At 45.3% G+C, this 24,830-nt stretch overlaps 1 protein-coding gene across 3 annotated transcripts in view; it reads left to right on the top strand.

Annotated features, from left to right (window-relative positions):
• The window catches only part of MTMR4 (myotubularin related protein 4), a 53,124-nt gene extending 34,531 nt beyond the window's left edge, over nt 1-18,593 (top strand). For all 3 annotated transcript variants that reach the window (XM_032200649.1, XM_032200651.1, XM_032200648.1), the window contains 12 exons: nt 4,699-4,812; nt 10,040-10,236; nt 10,489-10,617; nt 10,920-11,031; nt 11,411-11,606; nt 12,085-12,270; nt 13,028-13,198; nt 13,320-13,474; nt 13,838-15,068; nt 15,447-15,557; nt 15,877-15,965; nt 16,377-18,593. In XM_032200649.1, coding sequence (XP_032056540.1) covers nt 4,699-4,812; nt 10,040-10,236; nt 10,489-10,617; nt 10,920-11,031; nt 11,411-11,606; nt 12,085-12,270; nt 13,028-13,198; nt 13,320-13,474; nt 13,838-15,068; nt 15,447-15,557; nt 15,877-15,965; nt 16,377-16,554 — 2,869 coding nt within the window. In that variant the 3' untranslated portion in view covers nt 16,555-18,593. The remainder of the gene's footprint in view (nt 1-4,698; nt 4,813-10,039; nt 10,237-10,488; nt 10,618-10,919; nt 11,032-11,410; nt 11,607-12,084; nt 12,271-13,027; nt 13,199-13,319; nt 13,475-13,837; nt 15,069-15,446; nt 15,558-15,876; nt 15,966-16,376) is intronic.
• The last annotated feature ends 6,237 nt before the right edge of the window (nt 18,594-24,830 follow it).

Genomic DNA, 24,830 nt, shown 5'->3' with positions numbered 1-24,830 from the left:
CTCACAGTTTTATTTATTTTTGGTTTTATGAGAAAAAGCTGCCTGGAGTGCTGTGGTATTGTTGAAGATATCCGATGTTTCCTACTCATTTCTGTGACTGCTCTTAATTCATAGTTTGTCTTATTTTGTTAGACTTCTCTACAAATCTTAATACTTTCCTCCACTTTCATGGCAAAGGTGATGCTTCATGTTCTTGCATACTGTGAAGGAGGATCTCTCACTGGGGAAGTTGTTGCCTTTGTGGCAAGAAGATGCTTCATCTGTCCTTGTCTGTAGGTGTGGCTAGTGCTGATTTATGCATTAGTGTTGTTAATGCCTCTTTCTGGGATCTAACTTCACAGTTTCAAAAACATTCCATTTGCTAGTTTGGGTCAGCATGGTCCATGAGTCACATTGTTTCACTGTTCATTTCTTTCCATGTGCAGTGTGAGCACATTACACAGCACAGGGCCAAACATGGGTCCCTTTGGGACTCCCTTTCTCACAAAAAATAACCAGTTACATTCTGTTACTGTTTCTTGCTTTTCAAGGGTTGCTGTTTCTCAAGAGGAGCTTCTTTCAAGTCTTCAGTGAGCAACTTGTGTAAAAAAAAAAAAACAAAAAAAAAACAACTATGAAAATCAAAATCCACTGTCAGCTTCGCAGTCTGTATCTACTTGTTCAGTGGTGCCTGCAGCAAGCTCTAGATACGTGACATGCGACCTCCCTCCACAAAAGCCATTGTTGACTCTTCCCAAGTGCACTGTATTTACCCTTGCACCAACTGTGCAGTCAGTGGCTGTGTACAGAAGTCAGACTTGAGAGGTTTCCCACATTCACCCCAGAGAGCTTTTTACAAAATTGATACCAAGTTTGCCACCTTTCATTCCTCTGGCACCCAAGCCAATGTAAGCAATAGATTACGCATCTCAGTTAATCATTCACCTGGTGTGCATTTGGGTTGCTGTAGCAATGTTGGGTATTATCCAGTCCTGCTGATTAGTTGCTCTTCATTCCTAGCAGATAGTTCTACAGCTTCCCCTGCTGAAGTTTCCACATTAATCTATTCTTGTCCCTTGTCCCTTGCAAAACAGGCATAGGTCTGGCAACTTCTTTTCTCTGTGCACTCCTCCAATGATCACCGGGATCATTGTAGATAGTTTTGACTCTCTGCTGTGATCTTGCTTATCTATCAGACCTCCGAGGTGTCTTCATAGTTTTAATCTCTTAATAGGGCATTTCTTGAAAACTGCATGATTGCCTTGTTTTTACTGTTTTTTAATTGAGATTCACATTTGGCTCCTCTCAGGTTTGTGTCCTTTAGAAACGTTTCCCCTATTTGAAGGATGTCATTGTATTTCTAAAATCCTACTTTCATTCACCAACTCTGCCATCTCTTTCTGATCCTTTGATGTGTTTTAAATTACATTGAATAGCATATTTAATTAAGCATCGCATCAACTGCAAGCTTTTTCTTTTTGCTTCCTTTCACTTTCTCTTGAAGTATATAAAAATGAATCTTTTCCTCTTTCTGAAGCAGACTTCTACCACAGTGAGAACCTTTTTGCCTTTAAATGTATTTTCGACTTCTACTGTGCAACGATTGCTGCAACAAAGTGATTTTTCAGTTACCCTGTTTTGGAGCAGCTTTGTGCATGCTTAGGACCAAAGGAAGAGTTATATATCTTTTGTATTATTTGGCTGGTACCACCAAGAAGCAGCTGATCATTTCTAAAAACGTAGCCTTTGTCTAATGTGTTATCATGATGCTTACGTATTTTATGTGGAAGCAATGCAAGTCTCCCATTGCAATTTCTGCCCTTGCAGCCTCTCTGAATCTCTTTCAGCCTTTCATGGGTATTGCTGCCGTGCTGCTGTGGTTGTAGTGTACCCCTAGTACTATCCAGTTTCTCTTTAGGGTTGGGATTTCAGTCCATGCACTTCTTGCAATGTGTGTTGATGCTGGCAACTCTTGGCCTCGCAATTTCACCTTCAGTTTTTCTTGGAACAGACAGGACTTTGTTAGATCAATCTATTCTGGTCTTCCTACAAAGCTTCTACTCCAAAATCTAGGGTACCAGTGATAATCTTCCTTGTGCCAAGTTTATAAGGTGCTGTTAAGCCAACATACTTCTTTATCCTGGCTCATTGTGTCCTCTAGCCTTAGGAGCACAGGTCTGTTTATCTTCACCTCAGTGTCAATTTTTGTGCACCCTCCTTAAATTTGGCTTAACTTGTTGAGGCTGTCCTGTGTTCTAACCTGAATTTTATTGACTTGATCCTTATTGTTTTTGTAAGATTACAGAGTTTGTGGCTTAACTCTTACAATATATGCTCCTGTACTGAAACACTCTTGTATTTATTCTCCCCAGTTTTTGAGACATCTTCCATAACATTTCATCCTAAGTGCCAGGAAACAGGTTCTGTTTTGATTTAGATGAAGACCATTCTTTTACAGACCATGGCTATTCAAAAAATCCCCCCAGATCCTAATAGGTACTAATCTTATTCAACATTCCATTGTTCTTGATCACACTTCAGTGCTTTTCTGGTTTTCTGAGCAATTTTACAAGAGGAACATGAAGCACTCCAGAGAGTTCTACCACACACAGATATTCTGTCTTCAGCTTCTTACCCAACAGCTTAAATTTTCCTTACTGGATTCTCTTTCCATGCCCTATTGTTATTGTCCCATAGACCAACCTTGCCTTCTGTCCAGGGCTTTCTGAGAAGCTGTCTAGACACAGTGTGAAGTGACATTTCTAACATGTCAGGCAGGTCCTTTCTACCATCACAAACCAGGTAACATCAGCTAGGGTAGCCTGGATTGAGGGGAGCACCAGGCCATCCTCTGGAGCTTACCTGCGTGATAGTTTCACCCTCCTCAGTTTGCTTCCTGTCTGCCCCAAAACATTCCTTCGAAAGATGTGGGTTATAGCCTGGAGCTGAGACTGCTCTTTGATGTTTCTTGTCAGGGCTTTGTCTGCCTGAGCTGCTGGGGCTCTGCTGGTCCGGCATCCAGGCGGTGCTTCCTCTCTGAAGCCTGCAACCTGTCTGCCCGCATGCAGCCACATGCTGGGAGCCCAGGGGCAGAGCAGTTGCTGCAGTAACCAGGAAGCCCCTGCACTCCTGAATTTTCACCTGTGCATCATTTTGTTTGCATTGCTCTTAGCTCCTTTCCCCAGCATGCTATTTGGATTTCCCCATCTTTCCCTTGGCTGCTGTCTTGTCCTACTGTTAACATACACTACAATTGTTTTTTTTAACGTTTGGGGAGTTAAACATTTGTAATCACAGAATCGTCTAGGTTGGAAGAGACCTCCAAGATCACCTAGTCCAACCTCTGACCTAACACTAACCAGTCCTCCACTAAACCATATCACTGAGCTCTACATCTAAATGTCTTTTAAAAGACCTCCAGGGATGGTGACTCCACCACTTCCCTCAGCAGCCCATTCCAATGCGTAATAACCCTCTTGGTAAAGAAGTTCTTCCTAACATCCAACCTAAACTTCCCCTGGCACAACTTTAGCCCATTCCCCCTCGTCCTGTCACCAGGCACGTGGGAGAACAGACCAACCCCCACCTCGCTGCAGCCTTCTTTAAGGTACCTGTAGAGACCAATAAGGTCGCCCCTGAGCCTCCTCTTCTCCAGGCTGAACAAGCCCAGCTCCCTCAGCCGCTCCTCGTAGGACTTGTTCTCCAGGCCCCTCACCAGCTTCATTGCCCTTCTCTGGACTCGCTCGAGCACCTCCATGTCCTTCTTGTAGCGAGGGGCCCAAAACTGAACACAGTACTTGAGGTGCGGCCTCACCAGAGCTGAGTACAGGGGGACGATCACTTCCCTAGTCCTGCTGGCCACACTGCTTCTTATGCAAGCCAGGATGCTGTTGGCCTTCTTGGCTACCTGAGCACACTGCTGCCTGGAAAATCCTATTGCCTGTTCCCCACTCCCTCCCTCTCTCCCCCCCCCCCAACTTCTGTTTCAGCCAGACTGCTTTGAACTTCTGTGAGTTTAGCTGTGGCGCTTTGTTACTGCAGCTCTGTTTCTTAAAGAGTTGTGTCCCCTCTGCTATAGCTGTACATGCTTGGAGTTTATCTAGGTGACCAGATTGGTAGGGACTTGCCCATCACATTTATGTCACTGCTGGCACATGTTCAGATAATGACCTCACTAAATAAGATATTATTTCAGATCTCCCTTGTATCATTTTATTGTAGCACAGACCAAACCATCATTGCCATCTTTCTAGGCAGAGATCTACATCTTTGTCATGGAGGTGTGTAAAGCTTGTCAGTGGTGATCTGTTTCCTAAAAGGGCCAGATAATCATTTACTATACATAGTGTGCATTTCTGGGTTTGTAAGTAATGCAAGAAAACTGACCCCCCCACACACAATGACTGTTCCCCTAGACCCTTGTGCACATTTAAATCCAGAGCATGTTCTAAAGGCATCCTTGGGAAGTGCTGGGATACTTGGCATGGGTCCAGAGGTGAGGCCTGATGTTAAGGGAGGCTGTTATCTCCTAGCTCATTCTTGACAGCATTTTTTGGGTTACTTTTCCTGTGTTGAAACTGTACTGAGACAGATATGAAGAGGAAGAGCCATGCAGAGTTTGTGAAAATGTGAAATGCTCCTGCACTCTCTGTACAACTTGTCTAGTACATATTTTAGTCACTGAGTTCTCATCTTGCCTTGCTGCTATCTTTTTTCCAGGCTTTGTTCCAGTTATCCCCAGAAGCTGCTGGTGCCTGTCTGGATCACGGATAAGGAGCTAGAGAATGTGGCTTCATTTAGGTCATGGAAGAGGATCCCTGTGGTTGTGTACAGGTAAAAAAAAAAAAGCAAAACAGCATGCTCCCCAAGTCCCCAGTAGCTGCCCTTTAGACAGGTCTAGGAACTTGGTCTGTGATGGTAAAGCAGGACATTCTCCCAGAGAGAAAAATCTTGGGTAAGTGCTGCTTGTTTCCTGCTTTCATTTAGATCTGAGGAGAGAGGTGACTTTCCTTCTGTGCGAGATGCAGCAAGAATCCCATGTCAAATTCAGGTTCTCTTTGAGTTTCAAAACATTGTCACAAATTGAAGTGTGCCTAGCTGTTACTTTGAAAAGAAATCTTGGCCAAAATGAGCCTGCTGCATGGCCCTTCAATCAACGACTTACCACAGCCTGGATATACATTTTAGTACCCACATGCAAATCATTCCTGTTTTGACTGAGTTGTGAGAGTTTGAAAACAGAGTTTGAAAAAAGAGTTTGAAAGTAACAGGTAGGATGAAATATTTGCATGTGGCTGAACATCATTGATTCAATAACTGGTAAATATGGAGAGTACCTCTTCCCCGATCAGAGCAGCCTTCCAAAAATTACCTATACATGAGGATGCATGACGCTAGGCAGCAAACAAAGCAGGGCTTTTCGGGGCAGGGGGTTGATTTCTCATTAAGCATGTCTTCTAGGAGGCTGACATGTTTGAACCAAATGGGACGTTGGTTGCATAGGTGTGCAGGAAGATACCTCACCCAGTCAGTGTATGTTGTAATGTATGTTGTGGTTTCTAGCATCAGACTCAGTGTTAGCAACTATTAAATCCAAATATAAAAAGCTTTGAAAATGTCAGAGTTGCATTACAAAGGAAAGCCCTGGAAAGCAAGAAAGCCAGGAAACAAAACCAGCAAATTTACACATACCTTAACTCTACATCTTTGTTTTACATGGTTTGTGTTACATGCTGGCAAAACAGCGTGCTGTTTCTACAAGAGCTAAATTCTACAATGAAGTAATAATGAGCAATGGTTATCGCATGGAGCCTCCCCCTCTTTGCAGCCGAGTCAGCTAACAAGTTAATTGTATTTGTGATTACTTCTGCTAAAAATGGTCTGGCGCTGGAGACTGTGTGCTTGTGCACCTGAGGGCAAAGCCATGTCTTTTTCTACCCTCTTAAAATTATTTTGTTCAGCGCTTTATAATATCACTATGAAGGTACCCAGTAATTTACAGGTTGAACTGCAACCTTTTGCAGCCTGGTATCAGATTAGAAGATGCTGACAAGTGATGTTATAAGATGGGTCCAGGCCTTCCCCATTTCTCTCTCATTTTCACGTTCTCTTTAGCCTTTGCCTTCAAACTTTATGCATTTGGCCAAGAGGGTCTATGAGGGCCATGGCTGCTTCTGGAGTACCTTGTGCTGTGCCAAGGGGAAGGGGCAAAATGCAGAGCCTCACACTCAGCTCCTCATCACCTACAGCTCAGGGGAGAGGGCAAGTGGCCTTGGATGAATTTATCCCAGGGACTCAGTCACCACAGGACTGTTTGCTAGAGTTCAGAGATTTTGGAGAGCAAGGCTGAATTCAATAGCTGACACTCGGATCTGTAAAGCATGACACCAAAGATACCACATTATCAGTTTCCTTACAAAAAGTATAATTTAGCTGGTAAGCAAAACAGAAATATGGATCTCCATCTTCGAGTCCTCAGTGGAGGACATGCACAGTAGAGATTCAGGACCTTCCAGGCACAACTCACTTTTAAAGCAACACAGAGGACGCAATCAATTATGTAGTTGACTACAGAGGCAGACGGGCATTGTATGCCAGCCGCTCCTCATTATTACTCTGTCTGCACAGCCACCTTCAGAAGACCTTGGGACTACGTTAGCAAGACAGCTTCTCACAGAAGCTCAGCAGTTGCCTTTGACTGTGTTCATGCTGCAGTGAGTGTCAGGGAAGCAGTGGGCAGATGTGGACATTGCTGCAGCCCCATGCTGAGCATTGGTCTCAAGCTGGTCAAGGTGGAGTGAGCCAGGGCTTTCATCTGGTGGCTGGGAAACAAAGCACTTGCATGAATGCATCTCAGGTGGGAATCTTTAGGTGATGCTGAGAGGCAGCAGCTCCGTAAACCCTCTCAGCAGTTTCTCGTGTTTTAAGCTGAGCTGCTTGACTTTGCGTAGTGGATGAGAACTCCTATGGCCAGAATAACAGTCAGGAAAATCAAGATGGCATGTGCTAAGAACATCACATCTGCTCTAGCCTTGTGCTCTGAGTGAATCTGGGAGTAAAAGATCAACTGATAAGATACAAGGCATGTCATACTCCAGCATTGGATTCTGAAAGGGTCTTGAGTCATCTAGACTAAACTGAGGATCCCTGGGGAATACTTACATCCACATAAGTTAACATGCTATGGCACGTTCTACCATTCCAGTTTCAAGAAAGGATCATTTTTCCTCGGGGAAAACTTCCATTAAGAAAAGAACCGAAACTTCATACGCTCGTGTTGTGAAGATCTGCAGGAGACCACAGAATCAAGCTAGCTATGTGTGCTTCCGTGGTCTAGGAAGCTCACTGCAGGCTCGGTTTTGGTTTTGGTTCTTATACTGGCACCTGCTACACTTTCTGCTTACTGATGTCTTCATGCTCATCAATGTTGGCCATGTTTCCTCGTGTTTATTAGCACATCATTACATCTCTTGAAACTGGTTACCTCAAGACCATGCCCTGCCCAGTATTTGTTGCGCTGCTCAGAAGCCTGTGGTACCAAGAAATTCTCTAAATGTAGTATGACACTTTGGCCATGCTTCTAGTAATGCATTGGACAGGCCATCACTGAGGTGGCCTCCTACAACTCACATCTACACAGCTACAATCTTTTCCTACCCTCTGCACCCCAAAATGTTACTGTCACATCCAAACAGGCTGCTGGGAACAGTCCCTGGCACAGCACCTGCATGTCCCAGAAACGTGCTCGGGCGCTGTCTGGGAAAGTGCTAGTTGGCACAGGCCGAAAATTGTGGGTGTGATAACAAACAGGCTTGGATGATCACAGGCCGGTGCTTAAGTCCACACCTTGGCTCTGTTTCATTTACTAGTATAAACAAAGCCTTTGCTGCTGTCTGTATTATCCATCCTTCAGTGATCCCAATGCCAGAAATAGACCTTCTGGGAGCGTAACTCACCTTGCAAAACAAAACAGCAGCAGAGGATGGCACCAAATGAGAAAAGACTCCAAAGTATTTCGAGTTAGCTGCATACGAATATTGTTTTTTGGAAGTCTTCAGTTTAGAATCTTCATCAGTATTAACTATGGGATGCCATTAGCAATAAAAACTTTTTCAGTGTTTACTGGTAAGTTGCTTCAGGACAATCTTGTCTCTGAGGAGCAAAACCATTTCTACAAACTGCAGTAGCTGCTGGTGAGATGCCACTGCTGTTGAAAGAAATTCAAAGTTTCAGTGTATTTTCTGGATGTGCTGCCTTACAGCAAGTAATGTGAATAAGCATTGTCATCCACTGTGGAACAGCAGAGCCTATAACAGGGGGATGCCAGCATGAGGAAAAAGAGACACCTTCAAGAGTTCTTCTACTTTTAGCCCCCACCAGTAACCAAACAGCCTTTGAGTGATGGCATGAGGCTTGTGCTAGTGTGTTTTAGGATCTAGGCTGTTATGTATTCTGCCACCAATGCAGGTTTTTCAGAGGTGTCAACCTTCAAAGAAAATATCTGTCAGATGTTTTATCTCTGTCTTTGTTCTTACTCCAGCTCGTCTTCAGAGAGGTGTCACATGCGGGGCAGTGGGACAGGGAGGGGTGAGTGTACAGGGCTGTCCAGGTTCTTGTCCCCTCCCTGAGAAGGGCCAGGCACCACGAGTAGCATCTTGAGGAAGTGTAACAGACAGGACAGGGATGCAGGTATTCTGCCTTGCTGTGTCTTTGGAGCAGCCAAAGTATCTTAGACTTCCTGCGGCATATATTCAGGAGAATGTATGGTTGTGTTTCATGGTCACTTGGTGGACCTACCCACTGTGAATTAAATATATTTATAATTCCGTATCATTGTGGCAGTGAGTCCACTCTCTGTTACGGTTGTGGATGGATTAGAGAAAGAAGCTTGTGTGATTGTGAAGATGCAGGTGTGTGATGTGGTGTCATAGTATTTTCTGTTTTATTCTTTTCTTAATAATTCCTTGCACATTCTTAACCTTTCTGCTTCCTTTGGGCCTTGAGCTGAGGCTGTTTAAGAACAGCAGTGACTTCAAAGTCTTTGAGATTTGGCAGCTTATTGTGCATAACTGTTTCATGTCATAACTGGGATACTTATTGATCATCTTTAAATACTTTTCAATTATTATTGTTACATTTTTATCACTCAGTATCATGAGATCCTCTGCATTTTTTCCAGTCAGCTATGACTCTTGGATAATTCTGTAGCACAAGCAAAATTTGTCACATAATCATCCACTCTCTTTTCAGGCCACTTGTGACTGACTTGACAAGTATGTTCATATGAAAAAATGAGTACTTCTTTCTATTTCAGACCTTCTGCCAGGCCTTGATTAGCAGCAGCCAGGGTAAGGTTCACATTAGTAAACACCAGCTCAGGCCTCCACCCAGAAACTAACTAGTCCGATGCTGAATGAGTTAATCTTTCTAATTTACAAGCACTAAATGAAATGGTTTAACAACCAGTACATAATGTAAGGGAGGAAAAATGTGAAAATAGAAGAACAGAACAAGTACAAGAAATAATTCTGACTTTCCCGAAGTACAGCCGTATTTATTGGCACTTCTCTCTAGTTTTCTAGAGTTGTAATGACAAGAACAACTGGCAGCTTCCCCCTTGCTACAGAAACTCTGGATCATTTTAGTGGTGGTCAAGATCCCAGCACAGCCACTGGTCCCAGGGGTGCAGTTGCCGCCATCCGCTGGCACTGCGTGTTCCTGACAGCCACTCCTGCAAAAACTGCAGCAACCTGCTCCTCTGCAATCTCGTTTTGCCAGCTGTTCCAGCTCCATCAGCCGCTCCTGTGCTACTCATAGCCATCTTCTGTTCCTCAGTGCTGAGATTTGAGTGACAGCCTCTGTGTCACTGCTGTCGTTATGAATAATGGTTATTTGAAATGCCCTGCCCTGTTTCACTGCTTAACTACAAGGGTAAATGCAGCAGATGAAGCAGTGAGGAGGGTTGCACAAGCACTGGCTGTTTGTAGATGTGTGGGGAAGTTTGCTGGGCTCATTCCTCACCTCTCCAGGGGGATTCATCCAGCTCTTGCTTGTTTTGCAGACATGTGCGCAATGGGGCAGTGATTGCACGCTGCAGCCAGCCTGAAATCAGCTGGTGGGGCTGGCGAAATGCTGACGATGAGTATCTTGTGACATCTATTGCCAAAGCCTGTGCCTTGAACCCTGGAATAAAAGTACCTGGTGGCATGCCACACAATGGAAGCAGTGATGGCAGCGAGGCCTGTGAGGCTGACTTCGGTGAGGCAATATGCTCCCTTCTGCTGTCTCTTAAATGTGTGAATTATGGTGTGGTTCCTACATCTAAATATTGTTGTTGCCACTAGCAGGGCTGTTACAATGAAAGATTTAAACCCGACATCCAAGTCAATAATCTGGGCCCTGCATGTGGGACATGTCTCTGGGCTTGTACGCGTCCAGTGTTGGGTTGTGCTGGAGGCCTGTTGTAAGAGGGAGGGAGGTGCCAGGAACTCAGTCGTGCTGTCTCTGCAGACTCGTCCCTGACCGCATGTTCAGGTGTGGAGAATGCTGGAACTCCTCAGAAGCTGCTGATTCTTGATGCCAGATCCTACACCGCAGCTGTGGCCAACAGAGCAAAGGGAGGAGGCTGCGAATGCGAAGGTACACAGAGATAAGCAAATCCCAGTGTGTTGCTCTTGAACCTGCTGTGGGCCCTGGAGCACAGTTTGGGTCAGGCTGGCATTTTGGTGCTCACTCTCTGGGAGCACATTCCCCTTCTCACTCATGCAGTCTGTTATCCCAGATATATTGCTGCTGGCCCACAAGGCTTTTCTAGAAACGCTGCCTACCTTCTGCTAGAGACTAGAAACAGTGCTGCAGGGTACAGCCAAACTATGTGCATAGAGGCACTTGCTGCAGTGGCAGCAGCACTTTCTGAATGTTTTTGTCTCTGTTGTGTTCAGAGTATTACCCAAACTGTGAAGTTGTGTTCATGGGCATGGCCAACATCCACTCCATCCGCAACAGTTTCCAGTATCTGCGTGCTGTTTGCAGCCAGGTACCAGACCCTAGCAAGTAAGTGACCTTATTCTAGCTAAGTTTGATGCCATATCTGTTAACGTCCTGTGAGCTTTTTTTCTTCCTTTTTCTTTTTCTCCACTCCAGATTTCTACCTCACAAAATGGAGGAAAAGTGCTCACAGTGCTTAAGTGGTGCCCATTTTGATCCCCAGTAATCCAGAATAGATAGTATCACTGACTGAGTATCACTTATCTATTTATATCCTCTGATGGTTTCAAAAATCATAGCTGTTTTTGGGGAAAATTGAGATTAGGTGATGGATTCTTTGTAGTTATTCACAAACTGTCTAACTCCTCTTTTGGACGTTTTTAAAAAAGACACTGTTTTTTTCACTGCTAAGGAACCATCTCCTTGCTTTTTGCACACCTTCTAGCTGGCTTTCTGCCCTGGAGAGTACCAAGTGGCTGCAGCACCTTTCTGTCATGCTGAAGTCAGCGGTGCTGGTCTCCAGTGCAATTGACAGAGAAGGGCGTCCAGTGTTGGTTCATTGCTCAGACGGCTGGGACAGAACTCCACAGATTGTAGCACTGGCAAAGATTCTTCTGGACCCTTACTACAGGACCATGGAGGTACACATTGTGCTATTTTGCTGTTTCATGTCTGCTAAATGACAGTCTGAGTCTCCTCAGAAAGGAACAGAACTGTATTTAGCAATTAGTTTAGTGGCATTTCAGAGCTGCTCTTACAGGTACTGAGTTTTTCTATATGGTCTTCCTGCGTGTTTTCAGTAAACTATATACCTCATTCCCAGTGTCGTAAGACACTTTGAAAAACAACCTGTTGTGCTCAAGGTGCAGCCGCTTCCCTGTACTTCTTGTGTTCATTCTCGTGGCTGTTTGTCATATAGAAATAACAGTTGTCACTTTGGTTTTGGAAACCTCTGACATTCATGTAGCTTTGCTCCCAAACCAAGAACAGATACAACTTTCTTTGCAGACCTTCAGAAGTCCTGCGATTTCCTGGCACTGCTAGCAGACAGAGCTTGCCTTGTCTTGCTAGGTGCCTGCAGCAAAATTGCCTGCAGTTAGTTTTCTCTTGTGTCCGCAGGGCTTCCAGGTGCTTGTTGAATCAGATTGGCTGGATTTTGGTCACAAGTTTGGTGATCGCTGTGGTCACCAGGAAAAGGTGGAAGATCAGAATGAGCAATGCCCAGTTTTCCTCCAATGGCTGGATGCTGTTCATCAGCTTCTGAAGCAATTTCCTTGCCTCTTTGAATTTAATGAAGCTTTTTTGGTAAGAAATATGCATGCAAACATTTCTTTATTCCTTGTGAGATGTGAGCAGAGGCAGAGAGAAGGCCATATTTTACAGCATTATAGTTGAAAAACAATTCTTTAAAAATGGGAAAGTGTCTGAGTACTGCCTGGATTTCTGCTGGCATTCCTGACATACCTACACTGTATGGGTCCAGCCCTGCACTTTGGTTGTGGTATTTTGACCTGGTGCTGTATGTGTAATGCTCCTGATGGGTTCTTGCAATTTCTTCTTTCTCCCAGTAGGGATTGCAGGCTTGGAGTACCTTGCAAACTGGGCAGTGATGAAGGTTTTATATTGTCTAATTTCTATGAATCACTTCTTCTGTGGGTCCCTTTCTAGCCCAGTGAATTCAGATTTTCTGAAATCAGAATTCAGGAGCATTGTTCTGATCAAAAGCTTGATTTGCATCTCTCAGACATACTAAAAAAAAAGGGGGGGGGGGACGACAAATGATAGCTATTAATTGCTGACTTACCAAATAATAGTTTAGGGCCATAGAAGGATGGATATGGTATTGGTTGACCGTTGCTTTCTCTTTAAGCTAAGTGGCTCCTGTTACCCCCAATTTGTCCTGCCCTGTGTGACAGAGGACCACAGTAAGGTCACCAGCTAGATAGAAAGTACATGGACCATCCTAGACAGGTATCCTAGACAGGTAGAAGACACTGCTCTTGGGGACAGGAGACACTGCTTACCAGTGGCCGTGACAATTGTTCTCCTTTTGATGCTGCAGGTAAAGCTGGTGCAGCACACATATTCCTGCCTCTATGGGACCTTCCTTGGGAACAGCCCATGTGAGCGAGAGATGCACAACATCTACAAGCGTACCTGCTCCGTGTGGTCCCTCCTGCGGGCTGGCAATAAGAACTTCCACAATCTTCTTTATATGCCAGGGTCTGAGCAGGTGAGTAGAGCTCCTGGTCTAGTCTTCTGGGCTCTGTGCCTGCCGAGCACTGGGGACTGTATAAAGAGAGACTGGAGAGGTTTCCTTCTATGTTCATCTCTAAACATAGCAATTCTTGCAGGTGCTGCATCCAGTGTGCCATGTCCGAGCACTGCATGTCTGGACAGCAGTGTATCTCCCAGCTTCCTCCCCACATCCTCTGGGACAGGATGATATGGACATTTACATGCCCCCTGGATCTCAGAGCCAGGAGTTCAGTGGCAGATGTTTGGACAGGTAAGAGCCTGGAGCTCCAGTCCCAGGTTGCCTCTTACCCACAGTCATCTTTCCCTTCTTGCTCATTATAGTTTCTCTGTTTTACCTGTTGTGCTTATTATCTTTACTGTGGAGAGCAAGAGCTCAGTAGCATTGTCCCAGCCACTTGGAGAAGAACATGTATAATTCCCCGATGCTCCTAAAAAGGCAGATTGTGGATGCCATGATGTAGTTTCATGCCTTTCAGTTCATGCTGCTGTGCCCCTCTACCTCACCCCACCCCATGATCTCTAATTAGGAACATTTATGTTATCTCAGTTTCAGCTGAAATGAGGGACATTTCAAGAGTTTTGTTCTGAGATTTGCTTTGCTTCTGGGTTCCAGATTACCAAAGACAAGATCTATGGATGACCTGCTTTCAGCCTGCGACTCCAGCAGCCCGCTGACCCGCACATCTAGTGATCCAAACCTGAATAACCACTGTCAGGAAGTCCGGGTGGGCCTGGAAGCCAGGCATGCCACTGCTGAGGGAGCTGAGCTGCATGTGGGAGAAGGCAGCGTGATGGCTGCAGGCGAGGCAGGGGAGGTGGAAGAGCATCAGCAAAATGCCCCCCTGCAAGCCAGCAGTGTTTTTAGCGGCTGTGCTGAGCATGAAGTGCATAGCAAGCAACAGAGCAGCTGGGCATCTGTGCCAGCAAGCAGTGTGTCTCTGGAGATGGAAAAGGGAAATGTAACATACATGGAGGAACTGGATGGCGCATGTCCAGCTCCAAATCCTTCCAAGCAGGAAAATGTTGACAGGGTTCCTACCAGCTCTGAAAAGCAATTAGAAACCTGTTGCCAGGAACCCTTGAAGGCTGCTGACTTTGCATGCAGTGGAGGAGGTTGCCCCAAGAAAAACACCACCTGCCAAGACATTCCCAGCCAGGAGTCCCTGGCACCAAGTGCTCCTTGTCAGGAGCTGGGCATCCTCTGCCTGGATGAAGATAAGGGCAAAAGCGACGCTAGAAGGAATGGACCCTGTGAGGAGCCCTGCCGGCTGGGGAGAGTCCCGCTAGAGCAATGGCGCAAACCTATTTCCCAGAGCCAAAGCAGTGAGTTCTCCTTCCTGGGGTCCAACTGGGACAGTTTTCAAGGAATGGTGACATCGCTCCCCAATGGGGAGCCTGCACCCAGACACCTCCTCTCCTATGGCTGTTGTAGCAAGAGGTTGAGCAGCAAACAGCTACGGGTTCCTGGCCTGTGCCTCAGTAGCCAGTGGTCTGCAAGAGAAGGTGCAAAAGCCTCAGTCTGCTCTGGCCATGTTGGCACACATTTTGCAGGCTCTGCAGTGAAGCCCAGCCGTTCAGGGCTACCCTGCCACCTGAAACAAGTATCTGGTCCCAAGCACGTGCCGCCAAAATGTCCTTCTCCTGTGCCTCCTCTCTACCTGGACGATGATGGGCTGCCCTTCCCTACCGATGTGATTCAGCACAGGCTGCGGCAGATCGAGGCCAGCTACAAGCAGGAGGTGGAGCAGCTACGCAGGCAGGTGCGAGAGCTGCAGCTGCGGCTGGACATCCGCCACTTCTGTGCCCCACCAGCTGAGCCACCCATGGACTATGAGGATGACTTTGTAAGTAACTGCCTCTAACACCCCAAGTCCAGCCACGCATCTCCTGGCCAGCAGTGGTCCCTGCACACCCCTCACACTCCCCTTTCCAACCAACATTCACCTTTAGAGTGAATGGTTAATACTGCTTCTGTGTTTCTTCAGCTCCTTTCCTCTGTTTTCCCTGTGCCATGTCCTCATGCCACCCAGAAGCACCTCTGCTTCCTGGAGGCCAAGCAGTGGCTCCTATACGGTTGTGAATGCTTCAGCCCTTTTCTCCTTGGGTGGAGAACTGCAGAGCTAGCCATGTGCCCCTCATAAGCACTGTGTGGCTGGAGAGGGAATGTCCTTGGCTCTGTGATTGAGGCAGCTGAGGGGATTTGACTTGTTCTCTTTTTACAGACATGTCTGAAGGAATCAGATGGCAGTGATAGTGAGGACTTCTGTTCTGATCACAGTGAAGACTGTTTGTCAGAAGCGAGCTGGGAGCCTGTTGATAAGAAGGAAACAGAGGTACGTGTGCTGCTATGGCAGCTCTAAAGGTACAGAAGAGGATGTTTCTTCCTAGCAGCTAACTTCAATGGTTATGGCAGCAGAGAGTGGGCTGGAAGAAAGGATTAGAGCAGCAACCCTTGTCCTTTAAGACAAGGTCCAAGAGACTGCATCTTCTGCTGCTGCTGCTGTGTCCAATAGAGAGGACCAGTGGGATGGGCTCTCTCAGGGCTAGCCTGTTCTGGTCCAAAGCAACATCTCAGCCTGCATCCTGGGTCCTGAGACCTGGCTGGTGTGGTGTTACAGATTTAAAGCTGATGAGGACTGGTGTTTGCCCTAGGTTACGCGGTGGGTTCCAGACCACATGGCCTCACATTGTTTTAACTGCGATTGTGAATTCTGGCTGGCCAAACGGAGGCATCACTGCAGGTAAACAATATTTTTGCTGCAGTTCCACTGCTTTTGTCTGTCAAACCTCACAGAATTCTTGAGTGCAATCTTTGTCCCCTCCACCTCCAAGGAGAAAGTGTTAAGTCTATCCTTTATTCACCAGGTCCCATAAATCCCCTGCAGGTTTCCCGTCTGCTATGTTGTCCTTGTTTCCATTTCCTTTTTGATCCTTTTGGTCTTTGATCTTTTTTCTGGGTAGTACTGCCTACTAGTCCCTTTCTAGTGCTAGCCAGCCAGATTGTGTTGGGAACCACGTTATTTTTTAAGAAACATGCTGACTAGTCGTAAGTAAGGCTGAGACTTCACTCCTGAACTTGGTCCTTTGCACTTGCTGAGATTTGCTATGGCATTCCCAGCTCTCGTCTCACTGCTTTTCTTACTCCTTCACAGGAACTGTGGGAATGTTTTTTGTGCCGGTTGCTGCCATCTGAAGTTGCCCATCCCTGATCAGCAGTTGTATGACCCTGTCCTCGTTTGTAACTCCTGTTATGACCACATCCAAGTGTCTCGTGCCAGGGAGCTCATGAGCCAACATCTGAAGAAGCCCATCGCCACAGCTTCCAGCTGAATGCCAGACAAGGGACCTGTCTAAGCCCAGCCTTTTCTCTCATGGGTTTGTAGGGTGACTCTGCCTCCACTGTAATTGTGAAGGCCTTTGGTGCAACACTTAAACACCAAGCTTGAATGCACTGTCTTCAACAGTCTTACTATCAGTCTGGAGCAGAGGAGCTCAGATTGGAGTACGGTGTGTGTCCCCACTCTGGTACCAGTGGGCCCGTACATTGTAGTCTGATTACCTAGGGCTAAAGAGGGGATTGCAACCTCTCTCTTTTGTGGGCTGGAAAGCAATGTTTTCACAGATATTGCCTGTGCAAAGTACCCCCAAAGCAATAGAAAGGCATGTTTAGAACCAATTCCCCCAACAAAGGCAAGCTGCTGTACAAGGAAGAGGGCAGACTCTAGGTGGTACCATGTGCTTTGAAAGGGTCTCAGCCTGGAGCAGGTCTGTAGATTCTCTTTCCATGAGTGTGATTTGTGATCAGCTTGGTGAACAAGACTCATTAGCCATCACTAATTGATTTTCTCTTGAGCATTGAAGAGAAATTCATTCTGGCTGAAAATGGGCTGAGCAGATTTCACCCGTTTTCATGCTCCACTAGGACTGGTGAATGCACTTGACTGTCCCTGCCCCCCAACAATGTGGGGAGATGGGAGATTGGCTTTTTCACTTCCTGCTCTGCCCGTCTGCTTTGTCTGCAGCAGTGTCACAGCCTGGTGCTAACACAGGAATGGCACCCTGATCTTCTTCTGGCATGGAAACAGAACTTGTGTTCCTGTGTTGCTCCTCCTCCCCTTTTCTGCCCTCAGCTCTCCACTTCCTACTGCTCTTTATCCTGAAAACTTGATACCTTGAGGGTATAGGCCATAATGTGTTGTTTTACCTCCTGGAATGTGCTGTCTGGTGTATGTGAGGGTTTCAGTCCAAATGCTGCTATATATTTCTGTGCACTTAATGTAACCCGAAGAAGGGAGAATGAAGCAGATACCAAAATGGGGGTGGGGAAAGACACTGGCTGACATAGACACTACAGTCTGTGCTTTTCACTTCAGGATGTACAACCAAGCTACAGTGATAAACATGACGTGTGGCATCTGTTCAGTGGTGGAAACAATATCTCTGTTTTGCCCCAGTGCTACCTAAAATGCCTCTTGAATTTGACATCTTTTTTTGTTGCCTGTACAGTGGTCGAAGTTCAGAGTTGCCAACTTGTAATTGCCTCTCTACTTGTTCATTAAACTAGAGAACGGAAATCCCAACTCATTCCAAAAATAAAAAGAGTTAACAATTGAACTGGGGTTAGGAAAAAAGTGGGCTTCGGGTGAGCTTTCTGCTTTAGGAAGAAGAGTTTGAACATGGGACATTTCTTTACAGAAATGCAAGTTTTCTTTCCAACAATATAAAAATGTACTATGTATTCTGTAATATGTCATGAGCTGAGACTTTATATGTTGGGAAGGGAGTACTTGTGAGGGCATTTGGTCTAATAACAAGGCAAAGTACTTCATGATCTCCCAGATTTTTTGCTATTGGTTTGTCATCTCTATCAGAGGGAACGGAATAATGACCCTTTCCTGTACTTTGATATGTCAGCCTCTGGTTTTGTAAGTCCCAATAGTGCAAGTAAAGCTAGCATCATCTGAAGACCCTGTACTTACTTGGACTCTGCTTCTTTTCCATACTGGGAACAACCAATATGGCTTTGGGAAGAGAAGGCACCTTGCTTCAGATTCTCCCTTGCCTTGTACCTTGCAGTCATTGCCAGACATGGAAGAGTAACCATTGGGCTGGCAGAAGAATTTGGATTTGTTCCTGTTTTGCACATGTTGGAATGACTGCAAGCAATAAGGAAGCCAGAAACTAGGTACTCCTGGCTCTTCCGTTCAGGCCATTAGTCCAAACTGCTTTTAGCTCTTGTGAGTTTCAGTGTCACAATGTGCTGGCCAAAAACTCTAAAATCAGTTTGATAGCATTGTGACAAACAAAATGTGCTGTACAACTCAATACAGTTGAAATAAAATCTCTATATTAGTGCTGCTGTGTTTGGACCCATTCTTTAGTTTGTGGTGTAATCTTACTCATCATTTCCCTGGCTGTAACTTGCTACCCTTTCCCTTCATTAAGGTATGTTAGGAATTTAGTATCCCTTCTCACAAATAGTAATCAAGAGTAGGACACAAAGCATGCTATGTCATAGTCTTCTAATTTGAGGCTCTGTATTCTTTACCAGACCAGCCTGTGGCTACCCAAGATGCCAACTTCCTCCAGCCTCTCCTTTAATGACTGGGTGAGGAATTTTTCTCTTCTAAACAAGAGCTGCTAGGGAGGATTCTGTAGCTTTTCAACATGTTTGTACCACTTTTACCTGGTAAGTTATGTTAGATTTGAACATCCTCAGGGATGGGATGGTTTCACAGGCTTCTGCATAGCTGGATTAGTCCCCAACTTCCAATCTGTGGTAGAAGCAATGGTCCGCTTTCTCTCCTTGCAATTTGGTGAGCTTTTTCCTGCCAGTTTCACTTCTGCATCTGGCAGTTGGTTGCATTCCTCTATGCAGAATGGCAGCTGGGGACTGTTTTGCTTAGTCAGCCTGATCTGCCAAGGGTGATGCAGGTAAGTAACAGTTTGTAGTGGAACTGGAGTGAAACTTTTAGAAAGCATCCAGGGATCTTAAAATTGAATAGGCCTCTCATAAAACTACTCCAATAGTTCAGGTCAGGCAGGTACCTAAACACTTGGTTGTATTAGAAAACAGCAGCAAGATAGCTAGTCACATTTAAAAATTAACCTTTGCTCTTGAAACAGTCATACAAAAGAAGGTCATCTTTGAAGGCAATGCTTCTGAATGTTAACCGTGAATGATGTTTCTACAAAGAAGAACAAATTAACTTCCAGGCTGTGGTCTTAACAGTTCTGATGTCATCTTTCTGTGCAGTGGAAGACTGGCTGCTGGGACTGTTGTATGACCCTTTTGGCATTCCTTCACCAGAAGAAACAGTACTTCCGCAGAATTTCCCTCTGTGCCTTCAAAGCTGAATATAGGCATTTTGCCTGAGACACTTGTAACTGTTACAGTGTCAGGCTGGCAATGCCAGCAAGGGCACTTAACATTCATGAGCACTGAGCACAGAACAAAGGATTATCACTTAAAGAATATAAAGCCATAATTTGCTGACATGTTCAGGCTGAGGTAATCTATCTGTGCACACTGAAATGTGTCTAAACCTAGCACAAACAGTAAGATCAAAGCTTTCCCCTATCAGTGCACTAACTGCCATGACTTCTTAGCAAATTAACAACTGGAACTGCGTATGATGTACTATAATACCAGCCACTGAACAAAATAAACATAGATTTAGGTGTAGTGAGAAGTCAGGTCAAGCTTGTGATTGTTAGATATTATTCATCTGCTAAGCCATTAGTAGATAATGCTAAAACTGCAGCAGATGTAAAGAGACATGTTAAGCCTTGGTTATGAAAGAGGGAAAAAAAGAGGAATGCGATATATGGCCTTCTTGTGAACCCTGCAAGTACTGAACAGGAAGCAAGTTTAAAGTGCAAGACAGTCAAGACAGATGCAGGCTTTCTGAGGTGTGTTTGATGTGCTTCTGGTCATTCCATTTTCAACAGTTAAATAGCAGTACAATGCTCTCCCAAAATGTTATGCTTCTGTAAAAGTGAACTTTGGCCACTGCCATTTATTTATGGTACCTTGGGTATCTCTGTATCTCTTAAGTACATACTAACATATATATAGTAAACTGTCCTTAGATGAAAGATGCTGTATGCAGTCTCCAGTATGTTTAAAAAGAGTTACTGAAAGCAGCACACACATCTTCGGTCTCACAAAGTTTAGGTTAGTCATGCAGCTTTAGTCTCCCATGCAAACATATATTTTACTGACATGTCTGTATCCTATTCTTTCTTACTGAAAACAAAGCCAGTTCAGAACCTGTGTCAACCTCTGCATTTGAAAAGCCAGTTGTGCGAACCTGCTGGACTGGCCTATTAAGTTATGTGTTCATGAGAGAAGACAGCAGCTTAAGGGTAAGCCTTCATTATGGGGGTACTTAGGTGTTTTATGTGACCTGGAACAAAATATTCGGTGTTACAACTGCCACTTCCCTTTTGTGACTGTAGCCTTATTTCACAGTTAGACAATAAAGTGCTCCCTGTCACCTTCTAACAAAGTAATCACATTGTACAAAAATCGATATATTTTTATACCAAGGACATACATCAAGAAAATACAAGAACAAAGCATTTTCATTCATGGTCTTAAAAAAATGAAAATTTATTTTAGATTTGCATAACATTTTTTATTTTTTTTAATGGCTGCAAAGGCACTTGCCAAAAGGAAAGCATTTGGCAGAACTGTATCGGAAGTAAAGACTGACAGGCCTGGCTTAATGGTTTCAGTATATACACTGCGCAGAGCATCTTCCTTTTGAATGAATGGTAAGGGTAAGTCAACTATCTGCTAAAAGTCAGTTCTACTGAAAGAAGGGAGGCATGCAACATCAAAGACTTGTAACAGGTGAACAACTAAAGAGGAACAAATTCAATAGTCCGTAAATCCAACAGGGACAAGAATCTCTGCAACGAATTCCTGCATAGAACTGCAGTTCTCATTTGGTGATTGAATTGTGGAGGCAGCAGTAGTGCTACCAGACTTGAAGCTGCGAGTAAGGGAAACTAGGACCACCATGAGGGGAGAACCTGTGCTGCCAGGTGGATTGTACTCTGCCTGTCTTTTCAGACCCGGAGCATTGCTAGTTTGGGGAAGACTGAATGATGTAAGTCAGAGTGGGGCTGGAATGGTGTCAAGGTGGGTGTTGAGTGAAGTCTGGAGGGGCGATAAAACTGTGCAGGGAAAGAGAGATGTAGAGAAGCAGCAGCAGTAAGGCTGGCTGAAAATGCTAGGCACTGTTGTCAGCTGACAAAGCTACCTCTAGATCCTGCACTGTCCAACAACTTTTGACTGAGCTACGTTTCCTGCTGAAAAGCACTTCGTTATTATTGATCTGGTTCAAGTAAGAGCAAATTTTCAGTGTTCCCCAGAAACATTCTGAGGGGCACCTACACTGTCTAAAACATGGGCAGTTCAGAGGTTGACCTACCAAGACAGCTAAAAGGATCATTACCTTCTCATTGTCAGGCTTGCTGGGCGAGTCAAGCACACTCCCATCTGTGTGACACAGCTATAAGAGAGCTATGAAGCTGTTTCCTTCAGCTTACCTCCTGCCACATCTGCTGTAAGATTGTCTCGTGTGACCTGGCATGAGTAGTGAGGCACTGTAAGGTGCAAGACACGGCTTTGCTGTGAGCAGGCAGCACTCTGGAAGCTGATGAAAAAACATTCCATCTTTAAAAAGTCATCTGTTTTGCAGCTATGGGCTCAGCTGCAAAGTATGAAAGGAAATACTTTAAAGGGACTTCTTAGTTTTAGAGACTCATTCTCTGCATTTTACTTATGGACTACATATTGTTGAGTGTGACAAGAGTTATGGTTGACATAAGAAAACCTCACCTATCTCAGCTTCAGGCAGTCATAGTCTTCTTGCACTCCTGCACAGGGAAAGAGAAGCCTTAAATAATTTCTTTGACATAGTACAAGAGACAGACTCAGGAATGCTGAGAAAATATTTTGTGAAGTGGACTTTTTCTTGATTTTCAAGTTTGCATTCAGTATGCTTCACTGCAAAGTTATAGCTGTTGACACTGAGCAACCATTACATAATTCTTAAGAGGATAAATTATAAATTATTACTGAGGAAATAAAAATGCAAAGCCCCTTGGGAAGATGGCTTCATCTTCACATGGGTTTAATGAGTTCAACTAGAACTGTAGGCCATTAGTTCCTCGGGTAAAGCAACTTCTTCCATGGTCCAGGATTTTAGCTTTGACAACAATGCTGGCAAAATTTCTGTTATTTCCTGCTGTTGCTACTGACTCAGAATACCAACTCAGAAATACTGACTCAGAATAAATCTGACAAAGATAGGCACAGGACACAGTAGTAATCAGTCTGCTAGAAAAGGGGCAAAAATCATCTCTTAATCCCTCCTAACGATCACTTTCTGTTGACCCATTTCTTATTTTACCTGTCTGCTTTAATTTGATGTGACCATATCCCAAAATATTTAAGTACTGTTTTTTTCCTCACTTTAGTTATGCAGAAGAGCAGAATGATTTTGCTTTCAGTTTACAAATAAGAACAGTTTCCCATCACAGCTTATTCAACCTTGTCTCCTTTCTATGATTTACTGCACTTTCACTTGCCATGATGGTTTGGGGCTGTACTGTAAACCAAAGCATTAAAAATTATTTCAGTTAAAGAAATCTTATGACAACTATCAAGTAATGTACTTAAGGCCACAAGATGTGCAGCTGTTTGATCTTCTCACTGTCTTGCTCTGAGGACAGCCAAAGATAGAGGAATGTCTTTTTCATTGCTGATGACCCATAAATGGGATGCAGACAGAGATTACCATTCTCTTCCTTTCCCAGCTCCTTTTTTCTCCTCCCTTTTTGGTTCATAGCAGAGGTTCGTTCTCTAAAATTCTAAGAATGACTGTACTAGGCTAGAAATAAGTCCTGTGGAGCCTGTCTCCAATCACAGCTAGCAGCTGAAGCTCTGAGAAGAGCCTAAGAGGCTATACATGTACTAATACATCTCTGGTACGAACACTGATCATCCACCAATCTATGACTCAGGGACTACTAGTGACAAGTGCCATCTTTAAGAGCCATAGATGTACTTCTCTTTGTGAATATATCTGGTCTTTTTATTTTTTTTCAGCCAAATCCTATTTTGGTATCCAAAACATCCCGTAGCAATTAGTTACCCAGTTTCCCTGTAGGCACCCAACTTGATTTATTTTATTTGACATTCTCCCAATTCTTCTACTAGTCACGTTCACTTTCTTTACACTACTTATAATTTTACTACCCACCTTCACATAGTCAAAACCACTCTGAAAATCTCTTCTTCAGTGTTTCCTTCTGTCGAAGTTAATTCATATCCTCAATGCTGATTTTCTCTATTCAATTCTAACACTACTAAAACAGTTCTGGAGTGGGAGAGATGAGAGCTGCACATGTTCACTTTTAGGCACAGTGAAAATTTGTGTTTTCATCTCTGTTCCTTTTCTAATCCCATCTAAACTCACTTTCTTTTCCTTTTTGGGCACTGACACAGCTGTGAGCTGACACTTTTATAGACCTACTGTAACATCACAATTTCTGTGACAAGCAACATTGTTTCAGCGACCATCACTGGGTACCAGGTTAGGCTTCTATCAGCACTGAATTCCCCCTGAGTATTGCCCACACCAGCAGATGCATAGTCCTGCAGTCCCTCACAGCAGCTCCAGAGAAGTTAAGGTGAGGAGCACAAGCCATCATCTGTCTCACCAACCTCTTTTTGAGTGCACTCCTGCACAGGCTGGGCACAAGCCATCAGTCCCCATAGGAGTTAATCACTTTCTGTGGAAGCTGACCCGCTTTCCTGAGTAAGCTGCTCTGAGGAGAAGTGGGCAGCCTCCCTCAGCACATGAGTACTCCTCCTTCGCTAAGCCATTTATGAGGCTGGACTTCCCCTTCAGGCCATAGTTTCCCTCAGCACTTGGTGTTTTTAACCTGTTTCCACGCATCTGGGCTGATAGTAGAGCACTTACCTGTGCTTTGGATGATGCCCTCAGGACTGCCTGGGGATGCAGACAGACAGTTCCAGTAGCAGCAGCCCCAACCCCTGGGGTTTGGTCTCTCTCCTCCTGGGACCCACAGGGAGCCCCTGATAGCACTGGGGCTGAGTGGGTGGTGGAGCTGAGAGGGGCTGAGGGGACATCGGGAATGAGGGACCATCAACGGGGCTAAGCGGCACTGAGGGGGACTGACGGGGGGATGAGGGGGATTGAGAGGGCTGAGGAGAACCGGGAAACCAGTGGGTCTGAGGGGACGGCGGAACTACGGGGGGAATGAGAGGGGCTGAACCAGACCGGGGGCACTGAGGGACCATGGGAACTGAGAGGGGCTGAGATGAACTGAGGGGACTGAGGGGGACCAGGGGGCACTGGAAGGACGCTGGGACTGTGGGGGGACCGAGAGGGGCTGAGGGGAACCAGTGGGAAACAGCGTGAGGCCGAAGGGGCGACGGGGACAAGGCGCCAGCGGCCGGGCTGAGGGGGACCGGGGGCCGCTGAGGGCAACCAGCGGGGCTGGAGGGACACTGGGGGCGCCGAGGGGACGGCGGTGCCGGGGAGCCCGGGGGGGCGGGAGGGGAG

This window comes from Aythya fuligula, chromosome 20, assembly GCF_009819795.1.
Source record: "Aythya fuligula isolate bAytFul2 chromosome 20, bAytFul2.pri, whole genome shotgun sequence".
In the NCBI taxonomy this organism is placed as follows: Eukaryota; Metazoa; Chordata; class Aves; order Anseriformes; family Anatidae; genus Aythya; species Aythya fuligula.
This window is presented reverse-complemented; position numbering and strand designations above follow the sequence as displayed.